General features: G+C 39.4%; 2 protein-coding genes across 2 annotated transcripts; both read left to right on the forward strand.

The window, feature by feature from the left end:
• The first annotated feature begins 3,083 nt into the window (after positions 1–3,083).
• On the forward strand, positions 3,084–4,325 carry LOC142379899 (trypsin-3-like). The gene is made up of 5 exons (XM_075465276.1): positions 3,084–3,123; positions 3,251–3,404; positions 3,579–3,841; positions 3,929–4,065; positions 4,176–4,325. The coding sequence occupies exons 1-5, from the start codon at positions 3,084–3,086 to the stop codon at positions 4,323–4,325; spliced, it is 744 nt and encodes a 247-aa protein (XP_075321391.1).
• A 7,325-nt stretch (positions 4,326–11,650) lies between these two features.
• On the forward strand, positions 11,651–14,851 carry has1 (hyaluronan synthase 1). Its single transcript, XM_075465258.1, has 5 exons — positions 11,651–11,717; positions 12,756–13,456; positions 13,575–13,800; positions 13,897–14,029; positions 14,176–14,851. Exons 2-5 carry the CDS (start codon positions 12,761–12,763, stop codon positions 14,849–14,851), a joined length of 1,731 nt encoding a protein of 576 aa, XP_075321373.1. The 5' UTR covers positions 11,651–11,717; positions 12,756–12,760.
• Positions 14,852–25,359: the final 10,508 nt, after the last annotated feature.

Here is a 25,359-nt window from a genome sequence, read left to right on the forward strand (position 1 = left end):
TGAAACTTTCAAAAACTCGTTTCCACCTTTGAGCAGTTGGTTCAGTCACTGTTTCCATTTGTTGCACATGTGAAAAAATTCTACTGTTTAGCTCCCACTAATGAATGTTGCACGCTGAAGCCTCCTGCAGTATTCTGCTACCTCGTTTTTTTTTCTCTTGAGGATGTCATGAAAATGTATAAGCAGGTCTAACCGAAACACATGAGAAAAAAATAAATAAATCAGTGAATACATGTGCAGCCAGAGACGATTCTCTCTTTTCAGCAGGGAGGCAAAATTACAAAGGCTTTTGGGACCCTGTGTAAAATGAATGGAGTGATTTGAAAAGCATTTCACACTGATGAAGATAAAACGCTGACAACACATGTTCATAAAGTTAAGATAGTGGGAACAAAAGTCTGAAACATTTTTGTAATACAAATAACAAAGCAAGTTACCCTATTCACCTATGTTGTGCAGTTATTTATCCCAAAAAACATCACAGATTTTAAATGTGTGCAGTTAATAAGACATTTTAAGGGCTAAGTACATGGTTTCCCCCAGAAAAAAATGAAGTTTTGATTGGTCAGAACACAGGAACATTTCCAGCTGTCTTTAATGAGCTAAGACTCAGAAGGCAGTGGTACACCCGCACACATGCTCACACACACAAAGTGGCATACAGTGAGTACTTCTCCAGATCGAGTTGACCCAAAAAGTCAGTAATAGGCTACTTGCACATTGTCACATATCCTCATTGTGGTTGACATCAGGAAGTAATTATCAGTGCGTAATCAGTACAGTAATGAGTATATTACTAATAATTTCTCAAGTTCTGTGTCACAGACAGAAACAGAGACTAACCACTTAATGTTGAAAAGGTCTGAAGAATACGATTTGTTCACCAGACATTCTCAACGGGAGCAGGTCGTTTAGGCCATTGGCGTTTAGGCCGCAGTCGTTTAGGCCACAGGGAGCAGTCGTTTAGGCCAGGCTACCTGAGCAGCTGAAATCTTTATTACATCACTTTATACATTCATTATTATAAGATATAAGTCAGCTCTACTGGTCTGTCTGGGTAGCCTACATATCTATGGTAAATTATTTAATAACCAACGTGTGGAAACGTTTTTTTTTTAATTTAATAAATGGTGATTTATAAATTCATAAAATTGTGGAAATAATCATCCGCATTGCCACATTCATTGGATAATAATGCTGTAATTATTTAGAAGCCCGTTAGATTCGCGCGGCTTGTGAGAATTAAAATAGTGATTTATAAGATAAGCATGCATTGTCATCGAGCTACCTGAGCAGCTGAAATCTTTATTACATCACTTTGTACATTCGTTATTATAAGATATAAGTCAGCTCTACTGGTCTGTCTGCGGATGCTTATCTTATAGCCTAAATCACTATTTTGAGAAGAAATGGTGATGCAACAAACTGATATCTTCCACTTTTGTTTTGTTGCTGTCATCAAATTAGAAAAATTATATTTAATCATCAAAATGCCATTTGCATTTATTTGTTTCAATATTTGGTGTGTTTTCTTTGTAAGCTTTTCAGCTCACTATCGAGGTTAAAGGATTTGTAAGGCATTGCAGGCCGCTTTGATTCCCATTCACAGTGTACCATCAACTGTTGGATTTGTAGGCTACATGAAATCAAATGCAGGTTGGAAAGGAATGAGACAGACAATCTACGTACCTTATCTTAATGAGAGTGGAGAGAACTTGTCTGTGCTGGATGGGAATGCGTTATATTTCAGCCTCAAGTGTATAATCACAGGGTTTGGATAAATGCCCCCTCTTGTTTAAATGTTTTCCTGTCTGGCGCTGATAAACACTTATTCTCCTATATGAGTAACGGTGCCTTGTACCTGTCAGTACATCTCCATTTACGAAACACTGACTCAGCAATCAATTCACAATGCATTAGGAGTGAAAGTGCTGAGCTCCTTCAGATATGTGATATGCAGATCAGGGATATAGAGGAAAAAGATAAACATGGTTTAGCTGTTGAACAGGCTAGGTTTCACACAGAGGTGGAAGGTAAGGTTCTGCAAATTGCATCTTAAAACGTTTATGTTTATTAAAAATGTTTTGCAGAAAAGTTATGTGTAAACAGCCATGAATTAAAGACTTCTTCTGTTGAAAATAAAGTGTCTTAACATTTTCATTATGGTCATATGTTGTTTTCTAATACGGAAGAGGATATTTTTTTTTAATTGAAAAAAGCACTCACCACCCCGGTTGAGGGGTTTCATGGGTAGCAAAGCTAGGAATCCAATCCTGTAAAGTTAATATGCAAACTTTTTAGGACAGGAAAGCAGGAAACAAGCACCAGCAAAACTACAGTAAAACAGTCAAGTGGGATGCTACAAGCGACCGAAGCTCCTTGATGCATTGTTTTCTAAACCAAATATGCAGTGTGTGTTCAATGCAACACACCAAAATACTGTTTTTTTTTTTGTCAGTAATTTCACAACAAGTCAATATTCAATCTTACATAAGCGGGCCAAAAAGGAAAACACTGAAACATGAACAAAAATAATATTTGTAGTATGTTTGAAATTATGATGTTCAAAATTATATCAGAGCATCTCCAACTTAATAAGTTATGTCTGACTCAATATCCTTTGTAATTCATTGAAGGCAGTGCATACCCATGTTTTCTTTTCTTTTTTGGATGAATGTGAAGCAAGTTTATTTTTGTGGCAGAGTCACACTGCCAGTCTTATTAAAAAAAAAGAAAAACAACAACAAAAACAAAAACAGCTGAAGCCTCAAGCCTCAAGCCTAAATTTAGAGCAAAAATAAACAGAATTGTGCCGACTGAAAGTATCTAGAAAATGGTCTCTTTCAAATGTGTTTAGCGATTCCAAATGTTTCCCAATCCAAGCTATTTCCCCAGACACAGAATATAACATTGGAAAGGTTTTTTGTCTTATTTGCTGTACATTAAGTCCCGTTTCTCTAGGGAAATGTAACACATGTTTGGTGTTTGATGTGATAAAAGACCTTGAGAAAAAGGTGATAAGAAAGAGAACTTAAATACCTTAAACTAAGAGAGTGAGGGCACAGGAGAGACAGACTGACAGCATGAAGCTTTTCCTTTTCCTGATCCTCTTTCAAGCGGCAGGTACAATACAGAATTTATTCTGATTGAGAACTGAGTAGCACCAGAGATTGATAAATATATACAAGTACACTTATAGCTAAAGCTTTCCTTAATTTGGCACAATTCATCCTTGCTTTTTAATCTATAGTTGCCCTGGAGGAGGATGAGAAGATTGTCGGCGGGGTTGATTGCCCTAAAAACTCTGTACCCTACCAAGTGTCACTCTTCGATGGGTACAACTTCTGCGGTGGGATTCTTCTGTCTGATGAGTGGGTGCTTTCTGCGGCACATTGCAAAGCAAAGTAAGAAACACGATCACCGATCACAGCTGTAAACTAGCAGCTGCTTGACACTCATGGATTTACATGGCGCTTGTAAATTTAGATCTAAGTTTTAGAATTAGATTCTGGAGGCTTCTTAAATAGCAGCAAAGCAGGTGTCTAAACTGACTCTCAAGATGGCTCTGATTCTTTTAGGTCAAATGTCGAAGTTCGGCTAGGAGAGCATGACATCTGGGAACCTGAAGGGACTGAACAGCACATTATGTCTGCCAAGTTCATTCGCCACCCTGACTACAATCCCCGCAGTCAGGACAGTGATATCATGCTGATCAAGTTGAGTCAACCAGCCACTCTGAACAGCTATGTGCGTCCTGCTGAGCTTCCTTCAGATTGTGCCAGTGATGGGACGATGTGCCAGATATCTGGATGGGGGAGTATTCGCGCCAGTGATGAGGGCTGTGAGTTACACACTGTCTGTCAAAGCTACAGCTAGCAGTGCTCTGTCACAACTGGTACAAAGACATCAGTGATTTTTGTCCTTGCAGCGAGGTACCCACATAAGTTGCAGTGCTTGGATGTCCCTCTCCTGAGTGATGACACCTGTTTCAATGCATATCCTTTTCAAATAACTGAAAATATGATCTGTGCTGGATATTTGGAAGGAGGGAAGGACTCTTGTCAGGTAATGAAGACATTAATGAAGATCATTGCTAAAACCCAAAACTGCAATTATTTTGCATTGTGACACACAAGATGTAGTTGAAAATAACCTATAATTACTTCAAACCTCAGGGTGACTCTGGGGGTCCCATGGTATGTGATGGCAAGCTCCAGGGAGTTGTATCTTGGGGCCATGGCTGTGCCCTGAGAAAAAAGCCTGGAGTGTACACAAAAGTTTGTAATTATGTGTCTTGGATCAAGATGACAATGGCATCTGGCTGAGTAGTAATAAGACCTGATAATTCCCATGAGAGCTGGGAAAATCATTAAAGTCAAGAGTCTGAATCTTATTTGCACAGTGTTTCTTAAAGGTCTATCAGGCCAGTAATGCCAAAACATTTTCACTTCATGTTAGACCGACTTTCATCAACACCACAACTCATGCTAAAACGTGTTCATTTGAAATGTATTTTGATCTGATCTAATTGAAAATGAAAAACACACAAGCGGATATCGTCAAAAATATTTTTTTTCAGCTACTGAACACATGTGTATATCCCAATATAGCTGCACTCATTTACATATGTTTCAGTTTATTTTGTCAAATCGTTGACAACAAGATATTGTTACTCAAAATCAGTTCACCTGCTCTAATAAAAAGTTCAGGTTATAACCGCAGCGTCATTTCAAGTGACTTAAAGATAACATCTGCGCAGTGATTTCAGCTACACTTAAATGTATGATTATCACCCACAGAGCAAGTTAGAAGAGACTGAATTTACTCACACAATCCACAATGTCCTGGTGTTGGACATACCTAAATCATTAGCTTCATTCTCCTCCCTTGTATATTGGGACAAGAAAAAGCATTTCATGTAACATCTAATGTGTCTTAAGCCCTGGTGTATAAACTCTTGGTTGGGAATTTACCTTTTACTTTCCACAAAGTTTTGTTTACCTTAAACTTAGTTGTCTTAAGGTCAGTCAAACTTTAAGATATCTTAAAAATGATTTCTTCGAATGAGAATATATGGGTAACTTTAATTACAAAGTTAGGTTACGGATATCTAAAAAACAAATACAGATAAAAATGCTTAGTGGTGTTGTAGTAAGCACTGTCGCCACACAGCAGTCAGGTTCCTGCTGGCGTAATCCTGACTGGGTCCTGTGTTTGTGGACTTTGCATTTTCCACCTGTGCATGCATAGTTGTGTCCCAGCATTCCGACTTTCTCCCTCAGTCCAAAAACATGCTTGATTTTTGACAGTAAAAGTGATTGTGAGTGTGTGAGGTTGTTTTTCTCTTTGCCCTTTGAGGGATTTAACCCCTTTTTCTAATGTTTGCCTCTGGCTATGCCTCTACCGCATACATCTGCCTTGCTCCTCACATCTTGCCACTGTGTCTCGGTGGTGAGTTCTCTTGAAGATTTGCAGTAAACTGACAGACAAGTTGCAATCGGACAAGTCGTGTACACAAGTGTTACTGGTGTGAAGGTTTGAAAAGCCGCGTGAGTGGAATTTATAACAATGAGCATGGCCTGTGAAGATACATGGCTAATGTTTAGGAGTGGAACTGAGTGTTTTAGGTGCCTCCCATTCTGTCATAACATTTACAGCTTCAGGCTCTGACTCTGAAAGGCTTGGCAATAAATGAGTAAAATCTGTAGCTGAGGAATAAACCAGACATCTAGAGTCAGCCAAAAGTAAATTAGCAAGGTTAAAATAGCTGCTACACTGCTCTCTGTGGGTTGAAACTGTACAGCATGTGGTGAACTCTGGCGATGATCCAACATCACTGACTGTGGAGAGCTCCGTCAAATGTGGTACTCGGACATCTGACTGCCCTCTCATAGGGCATGAACTAAACGAGATCAGCCTCTCTGCTTGGGTTACAGATTGGGGTTGACATTTTAAAGCAGAGATTTCTGATTCAGGTATACCGAAATGTGGACACTCAATGTCCACTCACAAATTATTATTATTTTCCAAGAGAATTGATTGATCAGAGAAAAATCAGAAGTTACACCACTAGTCGTCCTTCGAAGGACAGACCTCTGGTTACTTATTTGCCCATGTGCTGGTGCTGTTATTATTCAAATTTATTAGTCTAACATTACTATAATAATATGTTGTAATTCATTATTGCTATAACAATTACTGCCATTTCACAACTATTTGCAGAAGTCTTTATCTTCACTACAAACTTAAGATAACTTAAGATAATCTTGGGTTTTGAGCACCCAAAGCATCGCTGCCAATGTCAAGTACTACTTTGTCACTCGCCTTTATGTTCATGGACCATTGGTGTTATTCTACACATTGTGATTCTAAGTGTGATGAACCTTTCTCATTGCCAGTAAACAAGATTTTTTAATTAATTCAGCTCAGTATAGTGTAGCTTTACAAGGTAGGTTGAAACAGTTTGAAATCAAAATTGTAATATTCTAATGAGTGGAATGAATAGATTAACAAAAATGTAGAAGATTATGGCAAAAGGCATAACCTGCATCTACTCAAAGCAACGGAAATACGGCCAAGAGACAATAACCTACAGTTAATTCAATGGCCCCCCAACTGTCAGTGGGGTTACTTGGCACTGAAAGGATCGGATTATTGGCTAAATTACAATAAGACTGAGTTGCTCCTTATTTGAGCAAGAGTAATTATCCTTAGATATATGGCGGTGAATAAATCGAATCATAGGCACAAAGCATGTCATACTCCGATACGATAGGTGGCGCTGTGCCCATTCCAACTATTGCTAATAGAGCCACTTCCGGTTGACCCCTTCAACACAACACCAACAACAAACTCAGGCATTCGAGAAAATGGCGAACGAAGAGCAAGATGAAGCTACGTCCCCCTACATTTCGTTTGTGATGAGCTGCTTATTGCACAAACGCTATGCACAACGGCGCATTCTCCATCGCGTTGTTTGTTTCTTTCTGCGACAACAACAGTAATATCGTCTCTTCCGACTTCCGGTTCACGACCCCGGGAAAAAATCTTGAGCATGCGCAGAAAGCAAAGTCTAATTCACCACGTGCTTCACCGTCTACATGCACGTTTAATTTGACTTTCAACCGAGTTATCTCGGGGTCTTAATCCAATCGTGAGTAATCCGATCCGATCCAATTTCTTGTCTGATTAAGGTGTCTACATGAATTTAATAACTCATTCTTATTGTAATTTAGCCAATAATCTGATCCTTTCAGTGTCATGAAACCCCACTGTGTGATGAACCAACAGCTAAGCTTGAATATACCAATCTAACCAAACCAGAACCTAAATGTAAGCTTTTATAACCAGTAGTTATAAAGGCCATTTCAGCCCTTGTCCATACCACTTAACTCTAACCCAAAGGCAGGGGTCTCCCAGTAGAGGGACGGGGCAAAGTGAAAGGGCAGACATTTTTCATGGGCACAAATGTAATCTAAAAGTCTAACATCTAAAAAAAAAAGTGGCCATTGGTAATGGTCCTCAGTATCAATCACTATGGCTCTGCACAAAATGAATATTTAGACCTATGGTTCTCCAGGGTGGTGGCTTTGTGGCTCAGGTGTACCCGAGCAGCACTCGGCTAAGACTGCTTATCCATAGTGAATGTTGCTGCTTCTGCCGACAACTCATGTTGGTGACGGGGTTTTGACTTTGCCATTTCTTTGGCTTTTTGTTAATTGCAGGTAATTCAAAATTTGGTTGGTCAGCAGCTCGTCTCTACCTCAAAGCCTTCGTTTTTTTTTACTCCTTCTGTTATGGACCATGTGGAAAGCAGTGTAAAGGAATATTTCCTGAATCAGGCTTCCCCTTAATGCCTCAGTGCCAACTGAATGATGTTTAGCTGCTGCTTGAAAGGAAATAATTGGCATTTGTGTCAAATTTGCTGAAGTTATGGATGAAGGCAGCAAATTGTCATTGCTGCCTTAACAATTCATTGAAAAGCCACGCATGGTTCTGTTGAAGAATTTCTGCTTTCTGTTTTGTTAGCAAGCAGTTCCAACAGTTTTTATACAATAAGCTAGAAACTCCTTTGGGTTGGTTTAACAGTATCATCCATATTATTATTTAATGGCCTCAGTTTACTTTTAGCCAACTGCAATGATTTACAACCAGCTGTCAATTTCAACTGTTTATTTATGCGATTAGCGACTTTGCATCAGCCAACTTTTATCCAGATGCAAAGAATCCCACAGGAATAGTTGTTCACGTGAATGGGAACTGCTAATAGTGTCTCGCAGTTACTGTCCAGAACAGATAACAGCCAAATCTGCCTTGCTCCTACACCCACTCTCTCGTTGCACAACTTTACAATTAAAATGTTCAAGTCAGGGTGCAGGACATTGACAAGCAGAATTTTACTAAACAAGTGCTCAATGCAAGTGTTTCGTTAGTACGAGGGTTTAAAAAGCTGTATGATCATAACTCTTAGCAACAGTCATGACTGATGTTTAGCAGTGTAACGTGGTGTTTAAAAGACCTACCCGCCTCTCATGCTGTCACATCATTTGCAGCTTGCACAAATGACAAGCTCTGACCCAGAAAGGCTTGACAGTGAATGGGCAGAAAAGTCCCATGCTCAAGGTTGCCCATGTAGTAGAGGAATAAATCAGACATTTAGAGGGACAAGCATGCAGCCACACTGCTCTCTGTGGGTTGAAACTGTGAAGATGTTCCAACATCACAGATTATGGAGAACTGCTCTTTCATTTGTAAGACATTCAGCCTCTATAATATTACAAAGTTAATTTGGTGATATCCTGCAAGACAAAGAAGGGGAAATTAAATTAAAAAATCAGGTGCACATCTGGTGAAACTTTTTCCGAAAACCCTGGAATGACTTTAACTGAATTTGTTTTCTAGGGTGTGGTTGTGGAGTATATGAATGACTCACCAGGTCCTTACATGACTGCTGCCTAAAGACCGGAGCCTAACACAGTTTCTGAGAGCTTGTGGCCTCCATACAAAAAATATACTTTATCGCACTGCGATGGAAAAGGCCCTTCAACAGGATGTCGGCTGCGGCAGATGTTTGTGTTGTGAGTTCTCTTGAATTCCGCAAAGCATGTTTATTAGTTCCTTAGAAGTTACAGCCAGTTGATGTGGTCACACGGCAGTGCAATTAAATCCTTAGTAAATTATTAGATAGGCATATGACAGAGGAAACCAGTAGTTTGGCCATAAAAAAAATTATTTTTATTTTTTTACTAATAGTGCAATAAAAAAGGAAACAGATTTAAAGGAAAATAATTGACAACCAGACTGGCTGTTTGATGCATTATGATGGTATGTGGGACACACGAGTAAAATACTGACATTTAGAGGAAGCATATATCAGTTATGTCAGATTATAAATAAAATTTATTATTATTATATATATATACACATATATAAACAAAGGACAAAAAGGATAATGACTTAACATCCATCCATCCATTTTCTATACCTGCTGAATCTGCTGGTCGGGTCACAGGGGGGCTGGAGTATGTCATCGGGTGAGATGTCCGGGGAACACCCTGGACAGGTTGCCAGTCCATCACAGGGCCACAGTGGGAGGAAGCTGGAGTACCTGGAGAAAACCCACACATACACAGGGAGAACATGCAACCTCCACACAGAAAGGTCCCAGATGGGAATTGAACCTGGAACCCTCTTGCTGTGAGGCAACGGTGCTAACCACCACACCACTGTGCTAATTCTGACATGGGTACGCAACTGTTGCCATACACTGCAACAAAACATTATATTAGGTGGGCACATTTAAGGCTGAGGACAAGAACAAGTTGCTGCACCAGCTAAAGCTAATCAATAATGACATTTGCTTTAAGTCACCATCCCTGAGATCGCATGGCCTCCATGCATGACATCAGCCTGCTTGTGGCTTCTATTTGGGTTTGACATGAAGCATGTTGATGGCTCATGCCAGCCCCGGTGGCTAAGGGTGTGGACCCTTATGAGCGGTCAACAGATTTTTTTCTGTAACAAACTCTCTAGGGATGTAATCATGGTTAAGTTAGAGGTTTGCAGCAGAACACAGACAAAATTTCCTTTTACTTCGTCACACAATGATTATTCCCCCGTCTCCCCTAACAGCTGACTAAAACCACCCCCCAGTCACTTTAAAAAGAAAAAACCCTTTACTGTTTTTTCACTTCGGCAGTTTCACATTTTCACCAGAGGAGGGCGACATCCAATTTGTAACCAATCTTTACTGCAACTACAGAGATCGCTCATTTTCTCCTTCTCGAGGTAAATGTGGATTTAGTGAGTGGACTCTCTTTTCTATGGCCAAAAACGAAATAATAATCATATTTCAAAGTCAAATTCTCCATCTACAGACAGCATGTTTCTCAAAAGTGCTGCACAGAGCGGATACAAATCCAAAACACAGACAATAAAAAAAAAGAGAAATAAACATGTATCCATAGCCTAAGTAAAATAAGTGAAGTCGTGTTTGTGGTAGGATACGTTCAGACTGACTAAGAGAATTATTCAACTCACGTGAATTAAAAGAAACAGAGGTTTCAAACAGGTATTTTGATTGGTGAAATTTCTCACTAAAGTTAAAAGGATGGGGAAAAAAGTGGCTATTTATCTTTAAAGTGTCTTGACGCGACTCTTGTCGTCAACTGTCGCTGCACTAAGCAAAAAAATAACAAAACAAAACAAAACAACTGAAGTGAATTTATGAATGACATATAGAAATGCGCGAGACTTAAAGCTGCAGTCTGCAACTCTTTTTCAAGCACAATGCCTGGAACTGTCCGGGGATTCTGAAAGTAGTACATTAAATACCCCAATACAAAAAAAAAAAGAGTTCTCTAGGTCCCCTATATGTCCCGCTAGGTCCCTCCAAAGCCAGCAGGTTTGTTTACAAAATTGCAGACCGGACCGGTAAAAGGTAACCAATCAGGTTTACGAGCTGGGCTCTGCTGCCTGTCAATCACCGATTGTGCACGCGCGATACAAGGTAGGCTCGTCCCCACGCTTATTTATCTAGACTATTGAACTTCATTACGGGCTAGTCTACTTACTGTGTCTTCCATGATCGCAAATGACAGGTGAGTTGATGAATGAGGAGTCGTGTAAGCGCATCTGGACGTGCACGAGTTCTCATGTGTTTTGATGGGGCGGGACAGGAAGTTGAATAACTTTTTAGTTTTCGGTTAAAAAATAAGCATTTCTTGCATTTTGCGACTACGGAGGTCACCGTTTTCAACTTCAAGCGTTCTGATAGATCATGTAAACTCTTAAAATGCCAAAAAGTAGGACTTTACGTATGACAACAACAAATCCTGCAGACTGCAGCTTTAACCTTTCACCGCGTCGGTGCCGCTATTCACGGCTCTCAACACAAGAACGTTATGAAACTTCTTCATTTACAGAGTGGCGCAGATGCGTCGGAGTTCACAGAGATAACATCTCCATGGTAAGGAAAAGAAAATAACAATAAACTGTTGGCACCGCGCGCACCGATGTGCTCAGTCTGGGACCACCGCCTTTTCCCCTGACGTACAACTTTGAGTCAGCGGGGCGCGTGCCCGACAAATCCCGGGACATATAAAGCGCGCACGTGGCTCCTATCCTCAACTTGATATCCAAAAGCCAACAAACATCCCAGACAGGAGTAAGAGCCGGTGGATATATTCCGATTTTGAAGCCAGTGAAATTTACATCAGGTAGGGTGAAACTATAAAACGTTGCCATGTGTTCATTTGGGTCTTTAACCTGTTTTGCAGATAGATTCCTTTACCTGTAGAGTGTAATTACTAGCCTATAGTCAGTTAAGAATGATCAGAGTAACTGGCATGATTTGAATTAAACCATAATATTGTCTAGAATTACTGCCATATTGAAAATATAAAATACTACTGTTAACCGACTTACTAATGACTGACCGTCGTTTTTTCCCCCAGATTAACAAGATTCTTTATAATAATAAAAATGGAATCCTTATGAAGCTTGGTAATCTTCAATATTAGTCAATGCTGTATAATTTTAGATTCACTACGACGCATGTTAGACTGGCGAGATAGAAATATATCTGTTCAACAGGGTTTGTTAACATGAATTTAGTGAATTTAACAATCCTGACTCAATGCATCTATGTTGTGCAAACCATCTTCTGTTTAGTCAGTCTAACATATACCATAGTTATTAATTATTATTATTATTGTTATTATTATTATTATCACTATTCTTTTAAATGTCGCGGATAGATTATTTTAATCAATCATTATTGATTAATCAATGGTGATATAAGTATAAAAAATGAACAAACACTCCTCTTTTGGGTTTGTTACAAACTGTTTATGTGTTTTCATGCAGTTGTCACACTTTCTTGGATAAACAGCCTACTGTATTGTTTATCTTTTAAAGTCGCAGCTTGTTAGCGTATTTCATAAACTGTGCATACAAAACAAATTCTATCCAGCACCCTTTTCCCTTCACCTAAGTGCCTGCATGTTTTTGCTATGACTACATACAGAATGACTCAAAATAATCTATATGGATGACAAGCCATAAAGAAAGATAAATGGCGTGATCAGCATTTCAGCCTCTAACAGAGATTTTTGGCAGGCAATTTAATCTAGACGGCAGCTTTCACTGCAGTGCATAGATCTATCTTTATTTCATACATATAAAATATTTCTGAATGTGCATGCCCTACAGCCTCTAATAAACCATACCAACATGCGTTGTCTGTTTTTCTGAAGGAACAATGAAGCTGAAACCTTTACTGAGGAAGCTGGGCACAATACTCCGAGCCATCTTCACCTTCCTCTTTGCTCTGGTGGTTTTGGGTGTCATGGTGTGGGCCTACGTCGATGGGTTCCAGCTGGCGACATCCATGCATGGAATCATTTCATTTGGTATTTATGGACTCCTCCTCTCACTGCACATGCTGGTCCAGAGCCTCTTTGCCTATATTGAGCACCGGCGAATGAGAACCCACAAAAAGCAGTGCAGCTTCACCAAAACAATCGGCTTCACCATATCTGCTTACCAAGAGGACCCCGCCTATCTCAGAGAGTGCCTCAACTCTGTTAAGGCCCTCAAGTATCCACCTGAGCTGATGCGCATCATCATGGTGATAGACGGGAACTCAAATGACGACCGATATATGATGGACATGTTCAGGGAGGTGTTTGCAGACCAGGATCCTGGCTTCTATGAATGGAGGAACAACTACCATACTTGGAACCCCACCAAAGCCCAGTCGGATGTTGAAAAGAATACAGCAATAGGCCAAGTGGAGGACGGTGATTATGTTATGGGAGAAGATCCTCAGCAAAAAGAGGTAGAGCACCTGATCCAGACCAAGAGGTGTGTGTGCATCATGCAGAAGTGGGGAGGCAAGCGGGAGGTCATGTACACGGCATTTAAGGCACTTGGGTCATCAGTTGACTACATACAGGTATCTACTTTACTTTTCTCATCCATATTCTCAAAGTTTTTTTTTTAATGGAATGAGAGGCAAAAAGTCATTTGTCAGTGAGATTTTCTACAACTAAATTGTCCTTTTTCTTCCTCAGGTGTGCGATTCGGACACAAAGCTGGACCCTTTGGCCAGTGTGGAGCTGTGCAAGGTGTTGGAGAGTAACCCCAACTATGGTGCTGTGGGGGGAGACGTAATGATCCTGAACCTCAAAGACTCTTACATCAGCTTCATGAGCAGTCTTAGGTACTGGATGGCTTTTAACATTGAAAGGTCCTGCCAGTCCTTCTTCAACTGTGTGTCCTGCATAAGTGGTCCTCTGGGTAAGAAGAAAGCTAGTTTGTGACCAAAGTTCTCATTTAAACGCACCTCTGTAACTCACTGAAACTTCTTTTGCTTTTTTGAATTTCTCCGTGTAGGTTTGTACAGGAACGACATCCTTCAGCAGTTTCTGGAATCTTGGTACAATCAGAAGTTTTTAGGAAGTCACTGCACATTTGGTGACGACAGGCACCTCACAAACCGTATGCTGAGCATGGGCTACGCCACAAAGTATGTACTCTTTTATTATCATCACAAAAGACAATTAAAAAAAAAGAAAAAAAGTCAATACAACAAAGCAAACTAAATTTCTGATAAAGTGAGAATGTCAAATATAAAAGCTGTCATTGATCTCTCTTATCTTTCATGTGTTTTAGATATACAGCTCGCTCAAAATGCTACACAGAAACACCGGCGCAGTTTCTTCGCTGGCTTAACCAACAGACTCGCTGGACAAAATCTTACTTCCGCGAGTGGCTCTACAACGCAATGTGGTGGCACAAGCATCATCTGTGGATGACCTATGAGTCCATAGTTTCGGGTATTTTCCCGTTCTTTGTCACCGCCACCATCATCCAGCTGTTTTGGACGGGCACGCTGTGGGACATCCTCTGGGTCCTGTGCTGCATCCAGATCATTGGGCTGGTGAAAGCGGCTTACGCGTGCCTCCTGCGGCAAGACATGGTGATGGTGTTCATGTCGCTCTACTCGGTTCTGTACATGACCAGCCTGCTGCCCGCAAAGTACTTTGCCATTATCACGATGAACAAAAGCAGCTGGGGGACGTCAGGGAGGCGCAAGATTGTTGGCAACTATATGCCCCTCCTGCCCCTATCAGTATGGGCTGCTATTTTATTAGGTGGTTTTGGTTTCAGAATATATAAGGCGTCTCAACAAGACTGGTCAACTGAAGGAAAAAAACTTGAAGCTGAGTTTCTTATATTTGGCTGCGTGGCCTACGTGTGCTACTGGCTGTTAATGATACTCCTTTACTGGGCATGGTTCCGCAGGTTATTCAGAAAACGCTCCCAAACGTACACCCTAAATGTGTAGGTCTGAACAGTTACGAGAATTCAATCTAATTTAATCCACTGTATATATTTTGTCTAAAAAAATTCAATGAGCTTAAATTATATTAGTTAAATTTTATAACTTATAAATTATATTAGTGGTAATATTGATTAATATGATAACATTCACTTGTATAGATTGAGCTTCTCTGAATATTAGGAAGTAGCTCTCAAATAAAAGGAGATATTGTTGCACATTTAGATTAAACTGCACCGAAGCTTTTGGAGCCATTGCACTTCTCAGGTTTCTCGTTGAAAAACCTGTATCACACAAACAGCGGTGTGTGCATATTAAAACACTTTTAACGCACTGTGTGAATTGCATGTATATGTGTATGAATTACTTTGACAGAGCAAAGAAATCCATACGCTGCTGTGTTTGTTTTCTAAACCTTATTTTGCCATTTTTACTGTTTTTTTGCACTGGATACGGACTGCACTTCTGCAGACTTACTTGAAAAAAAAGGAAACCATCGTTAGATTATGTGACGGTATGAAACATCACCAAGCAGAAAATGACTCTTTACATTTCTGACCAAACCATAGTCACATATGACAACATGAAACAATGAGGACAGTTTAATCAAAAATGTATTCTTTACAGTTGTTGTACACTTTGTTTTGATTTGTGAAGTATGAATGCACTTTGTTTAATGTCACAGAGGAGACGAGACAAAACCACGTTTTTATGTATGTTTTCTGAGCAATACATCTCTTTTTTTAAATGTGAATACATTTAGGTGAACTTGTGTTCAATAAATTATTTATTTTACACCACAAAATCTCCTGTCTTCTTTGGATCAAACATGACTTTTCAATACTTAGAACTAAAGCTGACTTGGCAAATCAGTGCTGTACACACAGTACACACAAATAAATCAAGAAGCAGGAGTGATTCTGCATGCTTCGTCGCACCAGCTGTACCCAGGTGGGGGACAATCGCTGGGCCTTGAAAATTGGTAAATTTTTGTATCGTTTTGTCTGTACCTGTGAAAGAACAATTCTGCACTCCTTGTGGCAAAAAATGGTATTTTTTTATGCTGTGGTTGAAAAGAAAATGTACCATGTCGGTGGCAAAGAAAAAAAAAAGTGTTCCTTTATAACATGTTTGTTCCCCATACCCAGTTCATCCTGTCCAGGGTTGCTTTTGCCTGTCCAAACTGTAACTGGGCCAGAAACAGGCTCATAGATAGGTTTCCAGTTTATCACCAGGCTACGACAGAGAATAATTAGAAAAACAACCATGCACACTTATACTCAGCCCTGTGGTGATTTTAGAATCACCAGTTACCACCATGGTTTTGGATTGTGGGAGAAGGGAAGAATTCTCATATATGTACAGGGAGCTTATGCTTATTCCACACAAAATGAACCCAACTGAGATGTAAACAAGATTTGAACCTTTGTGCCGTAAGGTGTTCACTACCACATCACAAATCCCATATGTCTTTGCAGTGTATAATATTGAGAAAAAAAATAGTCATTATGTAAGTCATTTTCTAAGTACTTATGTAAGTCATCATACTGAAGCAGCCAAAAGCCTTGTAATAACATAAATGATGATAATAAGAATAATGATATGACCTCAAATTATAAATCAAACTATACACCAGCGTTCTTGATCCAAACTGGTTAATAAACCTGAAAATGTAAGTGTAAGTGTCAGCACTAAGAGCAATGTGAAACCAATTCACTCAAAAAACTGGGAAAACTGCCAATGACAGGGGTCAGACTAATTATGTTGCAGTTTAGAGTCAGAGATCATGGTGCAGACTGCATCCAGGTTGATGAGTCACGAGGAAAAAGTGCATAGCAAGGTGTACGCCGGCAACTCTGTCAATACTCTGGGGAAGGATCCTTAGTTGGCAACGTTAACTCTGATGTACACACTAATGCAGATGCCTAAAATGGAACAAGATAAATTATGAAAAGTTGTTGAAGAGTTGTCTTTGAAACTGTCTTGCATGTGTATGAATTCAGTGAAACTGAAGAGAAACAGACATAATTTCACAAAGGCTCTGCAGTGGTTCAACGTTCTCAAGTCATGACTATATATATATACTGTATATATGTATTTTCATTAGGGCTGTCAAAATGAACGCGTCAATAACAAGTTAATGGAAATTCCTCTTAACGCCACTAAGTTTTTTGACGCCAGATTAATGTGGGCACGTTCTATGAATTTGACTGTTGGTCTGCTCCGTAGTTTGACAAATCAGGAAGGGATTTGGCCTTATCTTGTGGACGGCAAGCTAAACTGGATAAAGAAAAGGGTCTTTTGAATGACAAGTTCATCTTCAAAACCCTGGCAGACGGTTCTCTCGACAGGACCAAAGTTACCTGCCGTTTCTGTCAATGTGAATTGAGTTATCAATTACGTCGAGTCTTGAATGTCCCTTACTAGCAAAACATACGGCTGATGCAGAGATCCCCACTCCCTCTCACCAAAGGCAGACCTAGCTTAGTAGTTTGCAACGGAGACACCTGGACAACTCCACCTACGGCGAGGTTAGACAAAGTTACAAAGTGTGAATATTACACATAGGAAAGAATCTTACATTCAGGTCAATATGCCCCTCTGTTGTTGCTTGTTGGATGAAGAATGTTCTGGATTGTATGTATCAGGAAAATTTGTTTTGGGTTGTAAATGTAAATATAAAATGCATCTGCTACCATGCATTAAAAAATATTTATTTAAGGTACATTTAGAACGTATCAAAATATATATTAAAAAATGTTCTGATAAATCACGAGTTAACTATGGAAATCAATGGATTGATCGCGATTGAATAATCTCATTGATTTGGGCTACTATATATATAAAAGTTATTGTGGAGTACATTATACTGGTAGCAATGGCTAGGTAATGTATAAACGTGTTATATTGTAAGAATAAAGTATTGATTTTTTTTCTCCAAAACATCTGACGAGCTCCAGAAATCGTCTCATGACTCCCTAAGGGTCACGACTCTCAGTTTTAGAATCACTCTGTTAGAAGACTATAGCTCCAGAAAATAAATTCTGTTCTGTATATCTAAGTTATAATACTTTGATACTTAATTAATTGTAAAGGTAAATTAGACATCAGTGTATCCTTACAAAATTAGATCAAACAGCCATTGAAGAAAGCTTTAAAGAGAGGCAGGATTTACCTCCTGCACCAATCCTTATTGATAATGAGCTAAAGGAGAAAGATAAAATAAAAGGAAACCACTAATTTCAATAGATGTCCAAATAGTTTAATAGGGTGTATGTTTTTGAAAGGGAACAAATTTGATTTAAATTAACCATGTCATGACATGTTGAATATTTGTATCGTGCTGAAGTTAGGAGGTTGTACAAAGAGCATCTATTCACAGAATGTTCTCTCAGTTATGAGCTGGGTGGGACAGACGTTTAACTACCCTCAAATGACTGATATGACATTGTAAAGTGAGTTCTGTTTGACAGAACACGTTATGCCATGTTTAAGTCTGAGCTTCTATTTTTCACCTTTTTGAGAGCAGTAAAGGTGTAAAGGGAGTGGTCGCCTGTTTTATAATGCAAACAAACAATTATGAGCCTTTCATTATGTTGTCAAGGACAGGAGTAATGGTGTCACAAACCTACTGACAATCATTGATGAAATAAACAGAAAAACGTTTATGTGGAGTGCAAACAGAGTTGCTTTAAACATAGAAAGATCATTTCTGAAAAAGTCAAGGAGGCTGGATCGGCACATTCTGATTGCGGGTGTGGGTGACTTACTCTTTGTGGAAGTGTTATCTAATAATGGGACTGCAACAACATGTGCATATGTATGAAAATGATATTTTATGTGAAATTATAAAGCAAGTAGTCCATGAATGCACAGACACTCAACACTACTTTGTTGTCAAGTGGTCATTTAAAAAGGCTGACATGAACCAACAACTGTTCACATGATTGAAAAAAAAATATATATATATCATGAATGACATACGGCTTGAACAAAATAAGAATAGATTTTAGAATAAGGTGTAAGTAATGACAGTAAGAACTAAGTTGCTGTGAACATGGAGGAAACTACAGAGGAAAGCTGTTCGAGGAGGACATTCACAACACTAAGGAATCTGAGAAGTGGTGTTTGGAAGTATTTTGGATTTTACACCATAAATGCTTTTGTAACAAATGAATAGGGCCATTGGTTGACCATAAACAAAGCAGCTGTCTTAACCAACAACAAACCTAAGGACCCACCACCTTGCTTGTTACCAATCCAGTGGAGGCGCCATATAATAGTGAGTCGTTGACTCTTGTTCAACATTGTCTGATTGCCTGATATTCCGCACAATCAGCCACAGGCCCTGTGCCGGGGCTCACATGAAGGCCATGATGTCAAGATAGAAACATATTAAGCAAAGATATCAGTGATGTGAGATGGCTTTCAGAAACCTATGAATTTTCAGCCAAAATAATTTTAGTTACGGCCTTTGTACTAAAGAGCTGAGACGATGCCACATGGGTTTTCCTGTTGCAGAAACTAACAGGACACTGGATGAATTTATCATTTGCCACTGACTACATAAGTTCACAGCATTGTGTGTGTGTGTGTATGTAATAAACATAAAGAATTGCGTTTCTATTACAGTTTTTCTCTATTGGTTTGGCCCATTTCTTGAAACAGAAATTACATTATCAAAATAACATGGACAAATCTCCAAATCACCTCGCAATTGTTCACAACAGAATGGCATTTCTCATTGCTTTCATCAAATTGCAATTGTCTTAATACATGTGTCAATTGTTTCAGTGCATCTCTGCAAAAGATTAAGTACAAGTAGTCTAGTTTGCACAGTTTACCTACATTTAGCACATTTTCCAAGTGAATAGATTTTGGTGATCTGAACTGATTAGTTGATTCTTGGTCTAATGGTTCTTCTATCCAAAATATTTCAGCATGATTTCATTGTATAAGTCATCACATGCACAATAATCTGTTCAATTGTCAAAATGGGCCAAGAACATGATACCATCAATACCATATAGAATCTCATGTAACATTTGATAAATTCATGACAGTAATTGAGTAATTGATTTCATGCTTAGAAGCAGTTCAGTGTGCTTTACAGAGTAAAAGAAGTAAATAAAAACAGTGTGTGAAAACAGCTAAAAAGCACAGATGGGTACATGTAATTTTTTAAATCTAACTTTTGCAGATAATAATGGGATTGGAAGCAAATGAGACCCCTCACATCCTCATGTTTGTAGATGAAGCCGGCTTCAACCTGGCCAAGGGGCGAAGACGTGGCCGCAACATTATTGGCCACCGGGCCACGGTGGATGTTCCAGGCCAGCGAGGGGGCAACATAACTATGTGTGCTGCCATTTCTGAGAATGGTGTGGCCACTCACATCCCCACTCTTGGCCCATACAACACACAGAAGCTCCTCTTCTTCTTGGACCACCTTTATACTAATTTGGTCCCTGAATATGAGCGAGGTCTTCTTGAGTCTCACCTACCACGCTACGTGATTGTGTGGGACAATGTCAACTTCCATCGTGGTCCACTCATCAGGGCTTGGTTCACTATGCATCCAAGAATGATGATGGAGTTGCTCCCACCTTATTCCCCTTTCCTTAATCCTATTGAGGAGTTTTTCTCCGCTTGGAGGTGGAGAGTGTATGAGCATCATGCTCAAGACCAAAGATCCCTGCTCCAATGCAATGGACGCTGCATGTTTAGACATTACAGGAGATCAGTGTAGGGGATGGTTGCGGCATGCACGGCGTTTCTTCCCGCGTTGCATTGCAAGGTAAAATATACGTTGCGATGTTGATGAGAATCTGTGGCCAGACAGACAGCAATGTCTGGACGGCCAGGAGGGTGAGGACAGTGGTCATGAGGGAGGGGCGGGGGAGGGTGAGGGTGAGCGGGAGGGGGACGACAGCGACCAGTAAAATGTTGCTATAGTGTTTTCTGTAAGCTGCAGATTTATTTACAATACTGTAGGCCACATGATTTAGCTTTTTTTTTTGTTTGTGTTTATATTACAGTATATGTGTGCTATGTATATTTTTCTTTTCCTTCTACAATACTATACTGTATGGAAGTTACGTACTTCACAGTATTTGTGTGAATAAAAATGGTTGGTATGAGTGTATTGTGTGTGCTTTGAGGCTACTCTGACTGTGAAACTTTTTTCCTTCAGTTTTATACACTATTGTATTCTGTTAGGTAGTCCTATGTCATATTGACAAAACATCTAAACATTTTGACTTGTAGTGCTCACACAATGCCAAAAGGACAATGCATTTTCAGGGCACTGACTATTTGAATGAGAAAGAAACTTCATTTTGACACATGGCTGAACTGTTTAGGGGGAGATATGAGCTTTTGCTGGTGAACCGTGGTGTTTTGCTGAACCATTCAGTTTAGTTTTGCAAAAAGTACTAAAGAGTGTTGAAAACGTCCGGTCTGTTTCAAAAAATGAGCCTAGGCAATTGAGAAAGATCTTTGCAATTTGGGTGGCACTGACTCTTTTCATGGGAAAGAAATCAGATCTGAAAGCATGGGTGAACAGTTTTGGGAGAGATATGTGCTTTTGCAGGTTAGCTATGGTGTTGTGCTGAACTATGAGAGTGTTATGCCAAATGATCTTAGAGTTTTGAGAATGTAATTTCAAGAAATGAGCCAAACCAATAGAGAAAAACTGTAAGAAGGGACGGTCCAATTACAGACTCCATAGTTCTTCTTTTGTTGGCTACTTATCTATTTAACAACAGGTTGCTGATGTTACCTCTGCATTTGTAAGTTACATTGAACATATAACAATATGGAGTGATTTGATTTTAGATAGCTAGATAGATAGATAGATAGATAGATAGATAGATAGATAGATAGATAGATAGATAGATAGATAGATAGATAGATAGATAGATAGATGGATAGATAGATAGATTCCGGTACACAATAAAATACAACAGAATAAAAAACGGAAGTAGAAAAAAGTACAATATATAATACTTTATAAAAGTAAAGAATAAATTAAATAAAAATTAAGAATAAAGAATGGGACAATAATATACTATGAATATGAATATGTAACTAGAATGTGCAAAAGATTAGAATATTGTATAAATATCATATATAATATCAATATGGTTATATTATTATATATGGCACATATCACATATGATAAAGCAAAACAAAAAAACTTGCAAGTTGCACTGAGGAACGTACAGTGCAGGCAATGGAAGCCAGACCTCAAACAGGAATTGTGTTTAACAGTAGATAGTGATTAGACAACCGCAAGACCACTGGGAGACCATGAAACATGACACTTTTGCTTGCCAGTCAGTCTAGACCTCTGATGGTGAATAACCCAACCATCTGGCCAGCTCGAACATTATCTCATATGAGTAAACTTGTCTGGATTTTCTTGGCTGTTGCAGCAATTCAACTCCCTTGGTTTCACAGAGATATACAGTCTGGTCTCTATGAGCAACTTCCAGTCAATTTGGATTTTGTCTTTGGGGATCCACTTGATGAAATCTTAGAGGTTTAATGAGTCAAGGAAAGGAAAAGGAGGTGCAAACTGACTGTATGACAAAGCCAAGCATCACTTCCCTTCTACTGTTTTCAATTAGCCTGGCCTCACACAGCCTGTCTGTGCCTCCTTTCATGACGTCAGCCGGCAGACGTGTTGGGGTGCACACGCAGAAGTGTTGCGTCATCTTTGGAGCCAAATGATCATCAGTCTTACTCTATCAGAGCTGCTCAGTTTTTCATGCAGGAAGTTGTCCCACTGACCTTTCCATCTGAGAACTGCTGTCAAAAGCACCAAGATGATTACGACTAAACTATCATGGCTTCTGCATCAACGTTTTAATCTGTTCAAGATGGCATCCTATTGTATACACTGACATGATCAATACAAGATAACGTGTAGAGAAAGAAGAAATAAATGTCCAATCCAGAATTTTCTATATTAGATTTATGATTTATCATTTTTTTCTCCAGAGTTGCATCATAAAGATATCCCAAAGGGAGAAGTCCTGAGAGAATGAATCAATAGGTGCGTTTATATGGACACGTTTCGTTTAAAGAGATTACATGTAATCGGTTTATTAGAATTCGACCGAACTGTATACATGAGCCACAAATAAAGAGATTAAATTTCTTCCGAGTTTACATGTTACAGCAATTTAATCCGATAGGACGATGTTTTAACAAATGTTGCAGTATGTCTGAGCTGTTTCTTTGCTTTGTGTTACATGAAAAAATGAGGTGCTCTGTTTTTTTTTCTTTAAAAAAAAACTGCATAGAAGGCCAAGGGGCAGGACAGCCCCAGTCCGCGCACGCACGCAAGCACACACGCACCACTGACAGGCATACCTGTCCATCTCATTCATTGCTGTGAAAATGCCGTCTCTTATGCCAATTGGCCAGAGGTTTATTTGGACGTGTTCAATGCCGTTTTACTAAAATGTCAAGCAAAGCGTGGATTATTGTTTTAAATAGGTCGTTTTGACAAAAAGTCTGGGGTTGCTTTAGGGTTGCTGAGTAATTTCTTGGGGTTGCTATAGCAACTGCAAGCAACCCTGTAGCGCCGCCTCTGTGCTACACACATAGAAAAAAGATATTTAGCTACTTACTAGTAACATTTATCTCCTCCTCAAATCCGACATCGACACCATGGCTGACGTCCGAAAGGGGTCTGCCTCCCAGTATGTCGTCCATTTCCGTCTGGTACGCGAAATTGGCCGGGCTTGATCCACTTTTACCATTTTGCCTTTTGGCATTGGAGTAGGCGGCCTTCAGGGCTTTCCATCTTGACTTAATTTGGTCAACGGACCGGTCAAACCCTGCCTCTTTCAAGGCTGTGTGGACATCATTAAAGATTTCCGAGTTCCTCATCTTCCTCCCGTCCAGTTTTGACATGATATTTTGCTCTTGCAACGTTTTCAATAAAAACACCGTTTCCTCCCCCGACCAATTTTTGTTCTTCTTCACCGTCGCCGTCATTTTAACTTCGATATCTTCCGTTATCTGCCGTTTAACTAGAACTACACAGTCTTTATTAACTTTATCTCGCGCGCCCTTACACTTGCGCAGTAACATGAAACGTGTTCTAATAATCGGTTTATCCAGGTGCGCCTGTATATATGGGGAGTTTCCTCCTTCAATCGGATTATATGAACGGTCCAAACCACCTATTGTAATCGGTTTAAAAATTTAACCCATTTATATTTAAAGAGATTATTTGACTGTTTACATGACGCATATTTAATCTCTTTACACGTGTAATCGGTTTAAACGTGCATTTAATCAGATTAAACGTGTCCATATAAACGCACCTAATGTATGGAATGAGAATGGAAAAACTCTGGTAGATCATTTAGTTATTTTTGGCTCACAGTGTTTGGCCAAATTAAATTGAGGGTGTTCCCCAGTCTGCAGAGACGGCTTTTAACTGACACTGTTGAGGTTAGCTACAGCACGAACAGTCATACTGGTGGGGAGGCCATCATTTACTGGAAACTCTTCAAAAAACATAGAGCATCATACCAGAAGACGTCGATCAGAGACCACAACTTTCTCAAACACGTGGAAGTCACTGGTGTGATCCCTGATTAAAATGCTCAAATGTTTTTGAGCTGGAATTGTTGTTACACCTTGAGGTCATCATTCCTTGTGCTGGAATGTCAAAATGTGTATATTTCACAATTTTTTGGTCAAAACTGTCACAGGCTGTAATATTGAATCCAGGGCTGGAATTTCGTCATTTTAGGGGCAAGGCCACTTGGCCTTTTGAGTTGTCAATTTTTTAAGGGCACAAAGGCCAAAAGCCAGGGCACCAAGGCCCTAAATTAAAACAATGATTAACATATGATATGAAGTGACTACGATTGTATATGCATTTACAATACTTTTATATATACTTATTAAGCATTCAATGGACACCAAATTATTAAATTAAACAAACTAAACAATTAAACAAATTCTTTATTAAAACTACACAGGATTCTTATAGCACAGACATGTTTGGCTCACTGTGAGACTGTGGTAGTGGGCCTACGTCAAGGTGTGTCCTTATTCTGAGTCACTTGAAGATGGAGATGATGAGTCAGGGAGATTTGGACTTTTGGGGTTCCTTTAGAGGACTTCTTCACGAGTTTGTTGATGTATGGCATTATGCATACATTTGTTTCGGCTGACCAGAAAGAGTTGGCCAACATCATGGTGGAATTATATGAAGAAATACTGACTGTTTTTCCTTGTAAATGGATTAAGCATATAAACGGTTTCCCTGGACATTTGCACAAAACCAAGGCCATTTTCCAGACCCCCGAAAGGTAAATAATGAGTTCATTACTTTATTTAAGCTTACATAATAACTTTAACACAATATGTTTTGAAAGGACGTCACTTACAATGTAAGTGAATGAGTTGCTATGCTAAGCTAACTAAGCTAGTTCTGGCCAGTGGGTGTAAGGTATTTTTTTTGTGGACAGTTCACGCATGCCACA

The sequence above is a fragment of the Odontesthes bonariensis genome, chromosome 5 (assembly GCF_027942865.1).
Source record: "Odontesthes bonariensis isolate fOdoBon6 chromosome 5, fOdoBon6.hap1, whole genome shotgun sequence".
NCBI lineage: Eukaryota > Metazoa > Chordata > Actinopteri > Atheriniformes > Atherinopsidae > Odontesthes > Odontesthes bonariensis.

Excerpts from the sequence above, each read along its gene's own strand:
- LOC142379899 (XM_075465276.1), top strand. The coding sequence starts at position 3,084 with ATGAAGCTTTTCCTTTTCCTGATCCTCTTTCAAGCGGCAG. Across the intron at positions 3,124-3,250 it reads GATCCTCTTTCAAGCGGCAG|TTGCCCTGGAGGAGGATGAG; the intron begins GTACAATACAGA and ends TTTAATCTATAG. Across the intron at positions 3,405-3,578 it reads GCGGCACATTGCAAAGCAAA|GTCAAATGTCGAAGTTCGGC; the intron begins GTAAGAAACACG and ends TGATTCTTTTAG.
- has1 (XM_075465258.1), top strand. The coding sequence starts at position 12,761 with ATGAAGCTGAAACCTTTACTGAGGAAGCTGGGCACAATACTCCGAGCC. Across the intron at positions 13,457-13,574 it reads CATCAGTTGACTACATACAG|GTGTGCGATTCGGACACAAA; the intron begins GTATCTACTTTA and ends TTTCTTCCTCAG. Across the intron at positions 14,030-14,175 it reads AGCATGGGCTACGCCACAAA|ATATACAGCTCGCTCAAAAT; the intron begins GTATGTACTCTT and ends CATGTGTTTTAG.